The sequence below is a fragment of the Hemiscyllium ocellatum genome, chromosome 34 (genome assembly GCF_020745735.1).
Source record: "Hemiscyllium ocellatum isolate sHemOce1 chromosome 34, sHemOce1.pat.X.cur, whole genome shotgun sequence".
NCBI classification, from domain to species: Eukaryota; Metazoa; Chordata; class Chondrichthyes; order Orectolobiformes; family Hemiscylliidae; genus Hemiscyllium; species Hemiscyllium ocellatum.
The window spans coordinates 23734880-23749956 of NC_083434.1; the positions used below are offsets into that span (position 1 = coordinate 23734880).

The 15077-nt window shown below is 40.8% G+C and overlaps 1 protein-coding gene across 1 annotated transcript in view; it reads right to left on the minus strand.

Annotated features, from left to right (window-relative positions):
* The window catches only part of LOC132832154 (collagen alpha-6(VI) chain-like), a 115578-nt gene that overhangs the window by 16719 nt on the left and 83782 nt on the right, over nt 1-15077 (minus strand). Inside the window, exons 23-25 of the mRNA XM_060849903.1 lie at nt 9181-9243; nt 4829-4891; nt 1153-1215 (exon numbers count right to left, since the gene is read on the minus strand). Coding sequence (XP_060705886.1) covers nt 1153-1215; nt 4829-4891; nt 9181-9243 — 189 coding nt within the window. The remainder of the gene's footprint in view (nt 1-1152; nt 1216-4828; nt 4892-9180; nt 9244-15077) is intronic.

Sequence of the window (15077 nt, forward strand, 5' to 3'; positions counted from 1 at the left end):
GTCATTTATTCTATCAAGTAAACATGAGTGGTGATGAATCATCCAAACTTTAATCTTGCCATAGTCAAGTTGAGGGTTTTCCTTTTCAGAATAAAATTCTCATTTGTTACTCCCATGATATTTCACTCTCAGTCAGATATTGCGTACGTTGTGTTAGAGGTCTCTGTTTGACTAAGATTTTTAAAAGATATGAAATCAAGGCAGACAAAGTGAACTAAGATACAATTCAGCTGTGACCTGATGGAACAGCGGAATAAGTTCAAGGAAGTCTCCAATGTCCCTACGTGGTTAAAATTTATTATTCTGCAGAATCATTCCACACCCCTATGTCATTTCTGTTGTAACACGTACAGATTTCACTAATATTGCTCTTCTCTTTATCGATGAGCTTCAAATATTTCTTGGTAGGGTAAGCTTTGCGCGATGAGCAAAGGAGTATAGTACTGAAATAAAGGACTGCAATCCCAGGGCCTGAGAACCTGAGGTAGACAGCACAGCAGTCAGACCTCCTGTGGTTGAAGAACACTAACATTTGCGTTTGATGTTTTTGAGAGAAAGGCCAGAGGGAGGTTGCCTGATCGTGGAGGCTGGATCAGTGGTGCTGGAAGAGCACAGCAGTTCAGCCAGCATCCAACGAGCAGCGAAATCGACATTTCGGGCAAAAGCCCTTCATCAGGAATAAAGCTGCTCGTTGGATGCTGCCTGAACTGCTGTGCTCTTCCAGCACCACTGATCCAGAATCTGGTTTCCAGCATCTGCAGTCATTGTTTTTACCTGATTGTGGAGGCTTCTCAGTCAGGTAGCTTGATCCAAAGTCACTTAACTTAGGAATCACCAAATCCTCAACTGACCAGTGAAGCTGCTGGGTATCCCAATGTCCTGAAAACCTAGTCAGCAGCAGCTAACATTAGAAAACGTCATGATTGTAAGTCTCACAGTGTCATTATTATACTTACAGAGACAACCATCAAGCTGCAGTTAAAACCAGACCTAGTGCATCAGAAACAAGTTTAGTTCAGGATAATTACTCTTCATACTTTCAAGTCACCACCATCCCAAATCCATGTTTACTTCAGGTTAAAAGTTCAGCAGTATGTTAAAAAAAATCAATCACTGGAGATAATCCAGAACCACGTTCATTAGGCACCTTACCCTTACTCCTGGAAATCCTCCTTCTCCTGGGTTTCCTCGATCACCAGAAAGGCCAGAGTCGCCCTCAAACAGAAAAGATTAAGCAACAGTCATTTGAAACACTGAAGACATCTCATTTTCTTGAAACATTTAGTGGATGTAATGGCTAATGCAAGCTGGGATATTCCAAATTCATATATTAATGAGAGACCTTTCATTATAGTTCAGCTAAATTTGCCCAACTTTAGGATCTGGAATGGATTTGTTCACGATCTTTGTGAGGTTTGGAGTATATTGTGATGTTCAGCAGCGTCACCTTTTAAAGCTTGTCCTTTAGGATCATGGTCTTAAATGTGCGAAATCCAGGAGAAAAATGGCTCAGATCCACCAGAGGGCAATGGCAATTTTTTTTTAATACCTTCACAGAATGTCGATGCTGCTAATCCTTTTTTGGCTTTGAGATGGTGGTGGTGAATGTTTCCCTTGACCATTGCACTTAATGTGGTATAGTTATCCCCACAGTGATTTTAGGGAGGACATTCTATGATATTGATCTTGCAATGAAGAAGCAAGTTTAGTTGAAATAAAAAACAACTTAAAAATATTTCCAAATTAGTATGATTTGTGGTTCAGAGAGGAACTTGCAGGTGATAATGCTCTTATATGCTTCTAAGTGGCAGAAAGTTGGGTTTGGAAAGTGCTATCAAAGGTGAGCAAAGCTTTTTTGAATTTCAGTAATACACCTTGGAGATGATCCACACTGATAGCACTGTTCAGCAGTGACTGAGGAACTGAACATTCAAGATGTATTGTAACACGTCCAAAGAAGTTGATTAATAAAAAGGACAAACTGCAATAAAATGGGGATGTTTTGCAGTTACGCACATGAAACTGGGTTGTAAAATCTGGACTGTTGTTTTGTTGTGCTGTATTTATGTTCTTGGCCATAACTAGGTAAGTCACTCTCCTTTGTAACTGACAATATATTAATCTGCTAAGGGAAAGCTGTATCATTTTAGAAGTGCTGCAATTGAGCACTTGGGGCTTACAATCAGCATGGACAGAGTCAAAATGTGTGGCGCTGGGAAAGCACAGTAGGTGAGGCAGCATCCAAGGAGCAGGAGAGTCAAAGTTTCAAGCATAAGCCTGATGAAGGGCTTATGCCTAAAGCATTGACTCTCCTACTTGTCACATGCTGCCTGACCTGCTGTGCGTTTCCAGCACCACACCTTTCAACTCTGATCTCCAGCATCTGCAGTCCTCACTTTCTCTCAATCAGCGTGAACAGACATATTCTGCCAGAATTACCTTTTGGAGCAGGGAAGGATCTGGTTATGACTGACATAGACATCAACAGTTCAGAAGTAAGCTTATATTTCCAGGAAGTACGATCAGCAGAGCCCCAATTCAGCACATAAACTTCAGGCATTTAATACAAAGTGGCCAACAAGGAACAAGTTTCTCAATTGTTTGATGAGTTTTACAGCATTTCCTAGACACTACTGTGAATGATAACTAGTTCATTATTATGGGATTCTTGCATTAAAATTGCAACTTCTATCTTTAAACTTTCAACTAGGAGGAAAACCAAATAACATCACATAAAAGTGATACAATTTCATTGATACCTATGGATGGCTCTCACTCTTGTTGTTTGATGATAACCTGTTATACAACTCTCAACACTATTGTAGTCAGTTCTGCTATAACGTGCATTTCTTCAATGCAAATTGACTTTAACACGATTGAAGAATTTAGACTGTTATTTATAGAATGCGAAATTTCCTTACCTGTATTGGCTATAACGCGACTCAGTTCACTTGGATTTAAATGGTGCTGCTATTACGTGATTCTCCTATAACCCAAGATCACACAGGAACGGAACTGTCATGTTATATCAGAACAGGCTACACTTGGAATTGCTACTCAGGTCAACTCTGCTAGAGCTAGAGCTAATCAGCATGGCACTGAGTTACCCCAACTGTCATCAATTGAAATCAAATTAACCAAACAAAAATAGATAAGTTAAAAACTCTATAAATAAAAGCGAAGAATCTGATCACCTTGAATCAAAACCCCAAATAAGCCGCACTAACAGGGAGGCTGCCAGAACTTGCTGCTATTTTTAGATAAAAGTGATGGCAACTCTGGCTTCCATAAATGCTCTTTAAAATAGAAATCTGGATGTTGTTGTCAATGAGAATGAAATCTCCGCAGAAAATCACTGCCAAAGCAAGAGCCTAACTGAGTATTATTACACCACACATAAGAACTAAGAGCAGGAATTCCAGCCCCTCAAGCCTGCTAGGCCATTCAATATGATTATGACTGATCTCACCTCAGCCTCATTTCCCCTGCCCACTCTCCATAACCCTTCAACCCAATACTAGCTAAAGGTCTATCTGTTGATCTCCACCTTATATGCATTCAGTGGCATTCACTGCATTCTGGGGTAGTGAATTTCACAGATTCATGGCCCCCTTCAGAGTGATGATTCCTCCTCATCATGCTCTTAAATCTGCTGAACCATAGCCTAAACCAATGACCTCTCATTCTAGATGGGCCCACAAGGGGAACATTCACTCCATGTCTGCTTTGTCAATCCTCTTTCACCTGTCATACACCTCAATTAGATATCTTCTCAAACTTCTAAACTCGAGCAAGTACAGGCCTAAACTGATCAAACTCTCCTCATAAAACAATTGTTTAATCTCTGGGATTAATCTAGTAACTTTCTCTAACTGTCTCCAATGCAATTACATCCCCCCTCAATTAAGAGGGGCCAAATCTGTAGGAAGTACTCCAAACGCAGTCTCACCAATGCTTTGCGTAGTTGCAACAACACTTCCCTAATTTTACACTCGATTCCTTTGGCAATAAAGGCTGAAATTCTATTTGCCCTCTTTATTACCTGCTATACCTGTATGCTAGCCGTTTGCAGTTCATGCACGTGGAGGACCAATGAAAATCTTCAGTCTTGTTCAATGAGGAATAACGGAGGTGTGTAAAGCAAACTAAGTCATATTCACTTATTAACTAGATTCCTGTATCTGAAAAATTAACTATAAAAATGTGGAGTCTTATTCCAACAGGAGAAAATTAATTATCCAGATCTTTCTCCACAAAATTGGCCATTAAGCATTTGTGCTCTTATATACAAGTTTCTCCCTTAATCCTGTGTGTGTACCCCAAACCCAATTGATTTTCTCTGCAATTATTTAAATGTATTTTATATTTCCTATCTTTGACTTTCTTCCTTGGTGATTTATAAGAATTCGACAATATGATTGGTAAATCCTGCTACTTGCCTTGTACACACATTCTATGGGTCCCCTATAGAGGACACCACATTCAAAATAACACTGAAAAAGAAGAACTCTGTGCTCTCCAGCCTATTAAAACCCAATAGGCAGTTTACTCAACCTGAGCTGTGAGCAATATGCTTCCACTGCTAGCTCTAAAATCTGAGCCAATGGTGTCAACAATGCACTGTAGTCTCATATTTCACAATACGCCACAAAATGCAACTCCTTTTGAAATTCGGGGTTTCCCGTAAACTTCAGTACTTGTAAATTTTGTCAAAGAGAAGGGAATTTCTACGATCTTTCATTTGCCAGAAGAGCTAGATTACCTTATTAAATCATGAATGGATGATCCACAGGTTCAAAATATTTAATGAACTCAATAAATATCATACCCTGCGTCCTCTTATTCCTTTGGGTCCTTTTCTGCCCTCGATTCCAGAAGGACCATCTACTCCCTAAAATTTCAGAACACAACGTACACAATAACTGTTAATGTCTTTTAATTGAAAAACAATCGCCGAAATGTGGACATATTTTTACAAATGTAGCCAATACCTGCTGACCAGGATAACCAGGGGGTCCCTGTATTCCCTTGAATCATAACAAGAGAGAAGAAATTAGACATCTTTGTTGCAGACATTGGCATTGTAATCATCACAGCTTAGCTCCTGCTTAAATTTGAAGTGTTTTCTTCAAAAAGGAAGCCATTTATCTGGCACCTATAATGATGTTACAAGGTACTTCACGAAATTTGCCTCTGAATAATGAGGAGGTAGGAGGTCAGATAGTCAAAACCTTGATCAAAAGGTCCTAAAGATATGGGCAGACATGTGCCTAAGTTTCTGGTTACAATCTCTGGATAGGGAGCATCAAAAGCAAAAATAAACTCCCCACTTACTGTGAGAGTAATAGAATAGTGAAAGCATGCAATTGTTGAATTTTGCTCATCACCTTTTGTCCTTTTGATCCAGGCCTTCCAGTGCTGTCATACCCATCCAAACCCTGTGTGACATCAAACAGAATTCACGTCCTTCAACATCTTTAAATTTCTCAGTGCCTCGAGCGATTAATTAATAAATTTATTTGCGCAACATTTTGGTGGTGCACATTACCAAGAATCCATAACTTGTGGAATTAGCTCATCATGTACAGAAAGCAACAAAACACCTCAATCTTCATTTTCTGAGTGATACTCGAAAGCATGGATGGAAAGTCAAGACCACTGTAATTGATGGCATTGAGCTCTTTTCAGATTCCCCTTCCAGGCTCAAGTCAAGTATGATCCTAACACTGAATGCATAATCTTCATGATTGTACCACGTCTATTACGCACAGACATACATACATATAAACACTAGCTAACAAGTAACTTGTCTTCCTAACTATTCTAGGTCTCTGTCTTTTCTGCTTCTTGAAGTGAGATTGCTAATCCATCTGAAGTATTTTAAAAAGATGTGAAAATTCACTGGGGATAATTTTGGTTGTGTGCTGTAATATGGAGAGCAGCAGAGAGGATTGGGTTAGGAGGCATGAAGGCTACTAAAATGGTATGGAAAGGAGTCAGTTTACATGCCAGGCACATTCCTGGGCCATTCTATTTTGCCAGTTCCCCGAGTAAGCTGGTGGGCCATTGTAGGAGCCCAGAGGAGTCAGGCAGGTGGCTACTTCTACTCTTCTCCACCAACATTTTACAAACAGTAAGGGCATGTGACAACACCACCTGGTAAATTCTGGGACCTTCCCATGCTTCAGTAAATAGGTGGAGTCCTTTTTTCTCGAATCCCTACAGTGTGGAAACAGGCCCTTTGGCCCAACAAGTTCACACAGACCCTCTGAAGAGTAACCCACCCAGACACATTCCCCTCGCTACTTTCCTATATTTACCCCTGACTAATGTATCTAACCTACACATCCCTGAACACTATGGGCAATTTAGCATGGCCAATTCACCTAACCTGCACATCTTTGGACTGTGGGAGGAAACTGGAGCACCCAGAGGAAACCCACCCAGACACGGGGAGAATGTGCAAACTCCACGCAGACAGGTACCTAAGGTTGGAATCGAACCCAGGTTCCTGGCACTGTGTATTTTAAAAAGATTCATAACTTGAAAGAGGAGTCCATTTTCAAAAGGAGTTCCTGCTTATTAATGTGTAAGTGACAACACTACATTTTTTAGTCAGCTTCAATCAGCTGCACCACAGTAACTCAGACAGCAATATGCAAACCATCCATAATCCACAACTGACTTAACAACGTCCCAGAATCATTCCAGGCACTGAGCTAACAGCACAATAGAAATAGATCAATCATTTCCCTTGCCAATTTCCTGGCAGTTATCGAAGCCTTCTAGTGCCTCAAATGCATGTAAATATAGTCTTGAATATGTAAGATATGACTTTGGTTTGTTTGGATAGAGTCAAACTCCAATTTTTGTTTCCTTGATATGGTACTGTAGAAAACCGAATATATACACACACATACACAAAGATGTTTTTTATGAATAATGCATATTTATGAAATAAAAAAGAATTCCATGCAGTCCAAGAATTGAAGTAACACATCATAGAATCACTGAATCCCTATATGTGTACAACAGCCACTTGGTCCATCAAGTCTGCACTGATCCCACTTTGACCCATTCATTTAACCATAGCTAAATCACCTAACTTGCACAACCCTGGACTAAGGGGGAATTTTTAGCATGGGGCCAGTCCACCTAATCTGCACATTTTTCTACTGAGAGAGCAAACTAGAGCATCAGAGGTAACCCACGTAAACATGGGGAGATTGTGCAAACTCATCTTGATCTATATATCATTCTGACCTTTTGCCCCATGTTCAATCAGCTTTCTCTTTGTAGAGCACTATGTTATCAAAGTCTGAACCTCAGTTAACACAAACCTATTGTTGACAAGAAACTGTACCAACCTGTGGTCCACGAGGTCCAACTGTTCCAGATTCTCCTTTCTCACCCATATCTCCAGTTACACCCTTCAGACAATTTCAAAGTGGCAATAAATGGCAAGTAAGAACAATTGTCAACATGATTTTTACTTGCTAATATTGTTTAGCACTATTGATGCAATAAATAATTCAGATCCACAAACATTGCTAGATTAACTAAAGTTCCTTTAACAATTATAGAAAGACTGCCATTTGTGCGTGACAATTTTCACGACCTCAATATATCCAAAAGCCCTTTGCAATTAATGAAGTATTTTCGAAGTGTAGTCACTGTTGTAACGTCATAAACATTCCAATCAAGTTTTGCACAGCAGTTCCTCACAATTAGCCATGTGATAATCGATGAGATGAATTATTTTAGTGGCATTGATTGAGGAATAAATATTGTCCAGGACACCTTTAACTGAATGAGCAGGTATGGCCCTGGTTTAATGTCTTATCCTGAAATCAGCACTGTGACACTGTCCTGAGAATTGCATTGAAATGGCAGCCTAGATGACATGCTCAAATCACAACAATTAAATAAACAAAATGGAGTGAACTATTTTTGAGAAAAAAGAAAATAAGGAAGTTTGGTACAATTGGTGGAGACATGTAAGCAATAATTGAGATGTTTTGCCGGCACGTCCACCAACAAATGTGGTGGGTTGAATAAACTTACAGCTTCACCAGAAACTATGCAAAGCACTTGCTTTCACATAGCATATCATAAAATCTACTCAAAGTGCTTCACAATAATTCAACGATGTAGCAATTTGTAATTATGTGCCACGTTTGTCAATCTTGGTTTCTCTTCAAATAGTCTCATTAAGCAGACAGCCTCAGTTTCACTCCTGACTCTGATGTACTTAGGTCCTGAGGTGGGTCTTGAATCTGCAATCTGACTCAGGAGAAAATGACAATGACTGAGTCAAACAGGCCAGAGAAAATCTATTATTTGTTTATAATATAATGATATCAGCAACAGGAGGGAATCTGTCAAAAACTTCTAGAACTTTGATCTGAGCTAAAAATTAAATATTACATTGTGAACATAAATAGTACCCTGAAAATTAAAATCAATGTGCCCAAGAAAATATGTGACAGCTTTAAGTACGTCATGTACACACACACTCAAGAATCCAAGATTCTACTTACGTCAGTATGTTAAAGCTTGAAAAGTGAAAACTTCCAGCTTGAACATGTTTATGATAAAATTAGCTGGACGTTCAAGGACGCAAGCAACTCAATTAGCATTATATTAAATCATAAACACACACAGATTCCATATTTAGTTTATCGGTTCACAAACCTTACCATGCTCTTAGCACCCCCTGTGACTACCAGCAGTATTGCAACTGTTCTATCCATTTGCCTGCAGCAACCAAAGGCAGTGCCTGTGCAGCAAACTGGTTCCATTCAGAATGTAGGCTCAGTAGTTGTACACAAGTCTGAATGCAAGACCAGACTGTGTAAAACAGTTGTTTGTCAAGTACAGGAAATTTTTTATACATCATGTCTTTAGAATTGCACCCCTGTATGGGATCACGTTCGTAAATACAAGCATTCATAACTCGGAAGTTCACAAATTGGAGACCCTCTGTACTTTGTAAATACAAAAAGCAATTCCAGTAAAACTCATAAAAGGGATTGTTACTTCAGATTTGGTTAAGTGACCTACATCAGAAGGTGAGTTTTGATTCAGGGGAAATTGTTCCTTCTGAGTTTTTCAGTTGACCTGTTTAGAAGCTCCATTTTACTAAGTATCAATTAACAGCTAAGAGATTGTTCCACATACCCTTCGCCCTTGGAGCCCTTGGCTGCCTTTGGCACCCCTGAAGCCAAGCAATCCGGGTGTACCCTGAAACACAAGGAAATAACGCTAAAAATAAATCAACTGTTGGTCAACCAGGCATCAACAATTAGAATTTATATAAAACCTTTCATTTGGCAAAACACCCCAAAGTGCTTCACAGGAACATAATCAAATTGAAATGTGAGACTGAATCACAAAGACATATTGGGACAATTTACTAAAATAATTGGTTAAAGGGTTGGATTTAAAGGAGTATCTTAAAGGATTAAACAGAGAGAGATCTAGGGACAGAATTCCAGTGCCTTAGGCCTTAGCAGCTTAAGAACTTGAACAAATGGTTAAATAATTAAGCTCAGCACTGAAAGAGTAAGGAGATGTATCTTGGAGGTCAAGAGATTACGGTAATAGGGAAGGGGAAGAACATGGAGGAATTTGAAAAGAAGGATGAGCATTTTAAAATGGTAGCTTTGCCAGTGTAGCTCAGTGAGTGATGGGTGAGCTGGACTCAGTGCCAGTTAGCACAGGGGTGGCAGAGTTTTCTACGATGTGAAGTGTTCAGAGAAGGTTAAAATTGAGACACTGTCCAGGAATAAGATGGAATCAGCAAGTTTAAAAATGACAAAAGAATCAGTGAGGGTTTCAGTAGATTCAATCAAACCATAAGATACAGGAGTGGAAGCAAGGCCATTTGGCCCATCGAGTCCACTCCACCATCATGGCTGATGAGTATTTCAATTCCACTTACCTGCACTCTTCCTGTAGCCCTTAATTCTTTGTGAGATCAAGAATTTATCAATCCACTGTGCTCCGTGGCAATGAATTCCACAGGCCCACCACTCTCTGGCTGAACAAATGTCTCTTCATTTCCATTCTAAATTGGCACCCTCTAATTTTAAGGCTGTGCCCATGGGTCCTTGTCTCCCTGCCTAAGGAAACAACAGATGAGCTGCAGCAGGGTCAAACTCCGAGTTGTTAAGGTGCTGAAGAGAGGCCATCATAATGATGATGGTTTGTCTATGGGATCACAAAGTCACCTTGACGGCAAATGTAACACAAGCTTACGAACATTCTAGGTTCATCTCATACACTTGCCACGTTGAGGGATGAAGTCAGTAGGCTTGGATTGAAGATTGCGCCTGGAAACAAATGGCTCCAGTCTGCCCAATTTTCACAGTGATTTTCTGCTCATCCAGAGTTAGATGTCATATGAGCAGTCTAATAACATGGCAATAATGGAGGAGTGAGATGGTTTTGTGGTGTAGCTGAGTGCCTTCAGCATACAGGTGCAAACTGATGCCACATTTTCAGTTGATGGCATCGAATCAACCTTTAGATGAGAAAGAAGAGGGCACCAATGGGAGATATTTGAGGCACTCCAGAGGTAATGGCACAAGAATACGAAAAGCTGTTGCAGGTGATTCTCTTACAAAGAATGGAACAAAGTAAGGGAAGTTCTTCCCACCACGCCAATAAAGATGTAGCATTAGAAATGGTCAATTTTGTCAAAGATAAATGAAGAAGGGTATGGTGGGATAGCAAAGACTGTCATTTGTGCCTTTAGTAATGACCAATTTCCATACTGTGCAAGGGCTAGACACTACTCTGCAAATATTCCATTATTTGGGCCATTTGCATTTGACAGAAACAGCAGCATACATTTTTAATAACAGGCCTGTCAATTAAATAATTATTTTTTTGCCTGGGGCCTCAGTAGTATTGAAGGGAACTGAGAGGAGAGTAGTGTAGTTCGGGAGACCTGTTGTCATTTTCCCCCACTACTGGCTGCAGAGTAAAAATTTAGAAGTTACAGATTGAGGCAGATTGAGTGCAATCTTGAACAAAGTGCAGGAGGTCAGATGAGTGAGGGTTATCTTAATTTCTTTGTTATTTAATTGTTTTTACATTTCACATTCAACTGAGATCTGCTACTTAACTTCTAAATTTTATCCAGGCTTAAGCAAAGGAATGTAACTCTTCACCGAAGATCAGTTCAGTTAGTTATAAAGTCATAGAGATGTACAGCACGGAAACAGACCCTTTGGTCTATCACATCCATGCAGACCAGATATCCTAAATTAATCTATTTGCCATTCTATCCCTCTAAACCCTTGCTATTCATATACCTGTCCGAACGCCTTTTAAATATTGAAATTGTGCTAGCCTCCACTACTTTCTCTGGCAGCTCATTCCATACACGCACCACCCTCAGTGTGAAAACGTTACCCCTTAGGTCCCTTTTAAAGCTTTGCCCTGGTACACTAAACCTATGTCTCCAGTTGTGGACTCCCCACCCCAGGGAAAAGACCATATTAATTAAAGAAATTAACTTAAACCTTTTCTTTTTGTACTTGGGGTTGAGCTAAGTTGAGTATATGAATACAGAGCCCTCAGTGACCTTAGCACTGAGTGTGACTTTAAACACTGTTCTGAGGTTTGGGTAAAGATTTAGAGGAAGGAAATGCTTTGTTTTTTACTAGTTAATTTCCTCTGTAAGAATTGCCTTTTGCCCTACTACAAGGGAAAAATCAACCTCACAAGAGTTTATAACCAAACTCTGATCCTAAAAGTTTACATTGTACGGGAAAGGTGGCAAGGTTAATTGGAATAAAAATAGAATGGTTGATTATAAAAAATTAAGGATGCCAAGACAGGTGATATATCACGGCTGCAGCATGTTGGAGCCCATTTGCCTGTATGATCCAGACCTGCAGTTAAGTGGTTCAAAAAGTTCAACTCAGAGCTATTGAGTTGAAGGACAAGCTGCAGATCATCAACACAAGCAATACATCAGAGTGAGGGTTATCTAGCTATTTGGTACCAGGAGGTAGTCACACTCCTTAGGTTAGATTTGGAGATGCTGGTGTTGGACTGGGTTGTACAAAGTTAAAAATCACACAACACCAGGTTATAGTCCAACAGGTTTAATTGGAAGCACTAGCTCCACTTGATGAAGGAGTGGCGCTCCGAAAGCTAGTGCTTCCAATTAATCTTTAGGATAGGATCTTCTGTGCAGGTACTGAGGGATTGTGTCTGCAGCTAAAGGAAACCAGAAGGCAGGAGTACAGCTGTCTCAGCCTTTGTAACTGCTCAATAGGTTTAAGGTTCTTTCAACTTGTTGGGAGGAGAATGTGGGCTGTGGGCTGGAATGGTTAACTGACTGTGGCACCACAACACAGAAAGCCACACAGGTTGGCGGTGGGAAGATCGAAAAGGAACATCATTGACTGGAGGATAATACAGTGTTGACACCATACTCTGCAGCAAAGAGCTGAGACTGTATTGTCGCTGCCAGGGTTCATGACACCTGCTTAGGGCTGGACAGCAACTAATAACCGAAGGGTGAGCATCCAATTGTTATGGTCCATCGAGGTGCCAATGACAAAGCAAGAACTTCTGCGACAGCAAGAATCAAGAAGCAAAACTCTGAAGTGATGATCTCTGGCTTATTACCTGAGCCACGTGCAAATTGGCATTAGGCAAATAGGATCAGAAATAAATGCATGTCTGGGAGGGTAGAAGTGTGTTCCACATCATAAGGTGCTGGTACTAGGACCAGGGAAAGTGGAGATTGTACCATTGCAATGTCCTACACTTGAACCATGCTGGGACCAGTATTCTAACAAGCCGCATGAGCAAAATAAAAAGGGTTTAAGTTAAACAGCCAGGAGATGAGGAATCATAATTTTGAAAGATGTGCTAAATCAAAGAAACTCCTGTCCCAGCTGGATTCTTGGAGATCTTGACATGGTAGATACAGGGAGGTTGTTGCCCCTGGTGACAGAGTCTAGGACAAGAAACCATACACTTGGTGTAAAGGGTCACCCAGTTAGAACAGATATGAGGATGAATTTCTTCCATTGCAGATTAATGAATCTGTAGAACTCTTTACCACAAAGGGCTGTAAAGGTTGGATCATTGTATATATATTCAAGGTTAAGATAAAACAAATTTTGAGTTAGTACGGGAACCAAGAGTAATGGGAAAAGGCAAGAAAGAAGAGTTGAAGATTATAAGATTAGCCTCATGGAATGGCAGAGCAGACTCGATGGGCCAAACAGCCTAGTTCAGCTTGTACGTCGCAGTCTTGTGATCTTAACAGCACATTGTAATGACAACCAGACAGCAGGCCATACTAGACTGGCAGAATGCGACAAATTGGAGAAAAATAGAGATAATATTTCAGATCTGGTATGGCTTTTCTTCAGAATTAGCTGACTAGTGAAGAGATAGTGACTAGTTCAGAAGAAGAGTCATACTGCACTCGAAATGTTAACTCTATTTCTCTCTCTTCTCTGCAGATGCTGTCAGAAATGCTGAATTTCTCCAGCATGCTCTACTGTTCCAGCTTCCCAGCATCCACAGCATATCGCTTTTATTCAGGTGAGATAGTTGATGTGTTGGGGTCTTAATTTTTCAAGTTTTACCTGATTCAGAGAAGGTTCCATCAATTACAAAGAAGTAAATGGAACATTTTATTAAGAGAAGGGACACAGAAAACAGAATTCTTCAGTTTAAATACCTTAACATCTATTATCAGGAAAATATTAGATGTCTTAATTAAAGAAGCTACAGCATTTGGAAATGGCATTTAGAAAAACTCAAAAGTAATCAGACATATCCAAATTGTTTTCGTCAATGGTAAATAATGTTTGACTAATTTATTGAAGCTCTTGGAAGAAGTAACAAGTGCTATGGATAAAGGGGCACTGTGCAATTAACAGACTAAGATTTCCAGAAGACATTTAATAAGGGGTCACATCAAAGAGTTATTATGGAAAATAAAATCTTATGGTATTGGTAGCAACATTTTACTAGAGTAGGAGGGGGAGTTAAAGTGTTCAGCCACAGGGCAGTAGGGTTGGTTGGTGCAGGAGTCCCAAATATGTTCTCTGAAAAGATCTGAAATGTTTATCGGGGTGGGGAGGGAAATATATCCCTATGGGTGGGGTCTGCTTGTAGGTGGTGGAAGTGGTGGAGGATGATGCAATGTATATTGAGGTTGGTGGGGCGGAAGGTGACGACCGTTGGGTTCCATCCTTGTTGCATTGTTGCATTGAGGCAGGTGTGATTCTAGGGGGGAGGTACAGGAAGTGGAGGAGATGCGCTGGAGGGCATCATCAACCACATGGGATGGGAAAATGTGGTCTTTGAAGGCGGCCATCTGGCATGTGCTATGGTAGAACTGATCATCTTCGAACAGATGCAATGAGGCAGAGGAATTGGGAATAAGGGATGGCATGTTTACAGGGGCAAGGCGGGAGGAGGTGTCGTCCAGGTAGCTGAGGGAGTCAGTGGGTTTGTAGTAGATATCCGTGGTCAGTCAGCCACTGGAGATGGAGATGGAGAGGTCCAGGAAAGGGAAGGAGGTGTCCAAGATGGTCCAGGTGAATTTGACTTTGGGATGAATGGTGCTAGTGAAGTTGATGAATTCTTCAACCTCCTCGCGGGAGCATGAGGTGGCGCGGATACAGCCATCGATTTAGCAGAGGAAAAGGTGGGGAATGGTACTGGTGTAGCACCTGGAGGAGGAATATCTCATCTTCCGCTTTGAGACCCTGCAACCACATGGGTTAATGTGGATATCACCAGTTTCCCCATTTCCCCTTGCCCCACCTTATCCCAGACCCAACCTTCCAACTCAGCACTGCCGTCTTGATCATCCTTCCCATCCATCTACTCCAACCTCCTCTCCAATCTATCAATCATCTTCTCCTCTACCTTCATCTACCTATCGCATTCTCAGCTACCTTGTCCCCAGCCCCACCCCCCTCCCATTTATCTCTCAGCCCCCCTGACCCACAAGCCTCATTCCTGATGAAGGGCTTTTGCCTGAAACGTTGATTCTCCTGCTCCTCGGATGCTGCCAGACCTGCTGTGCT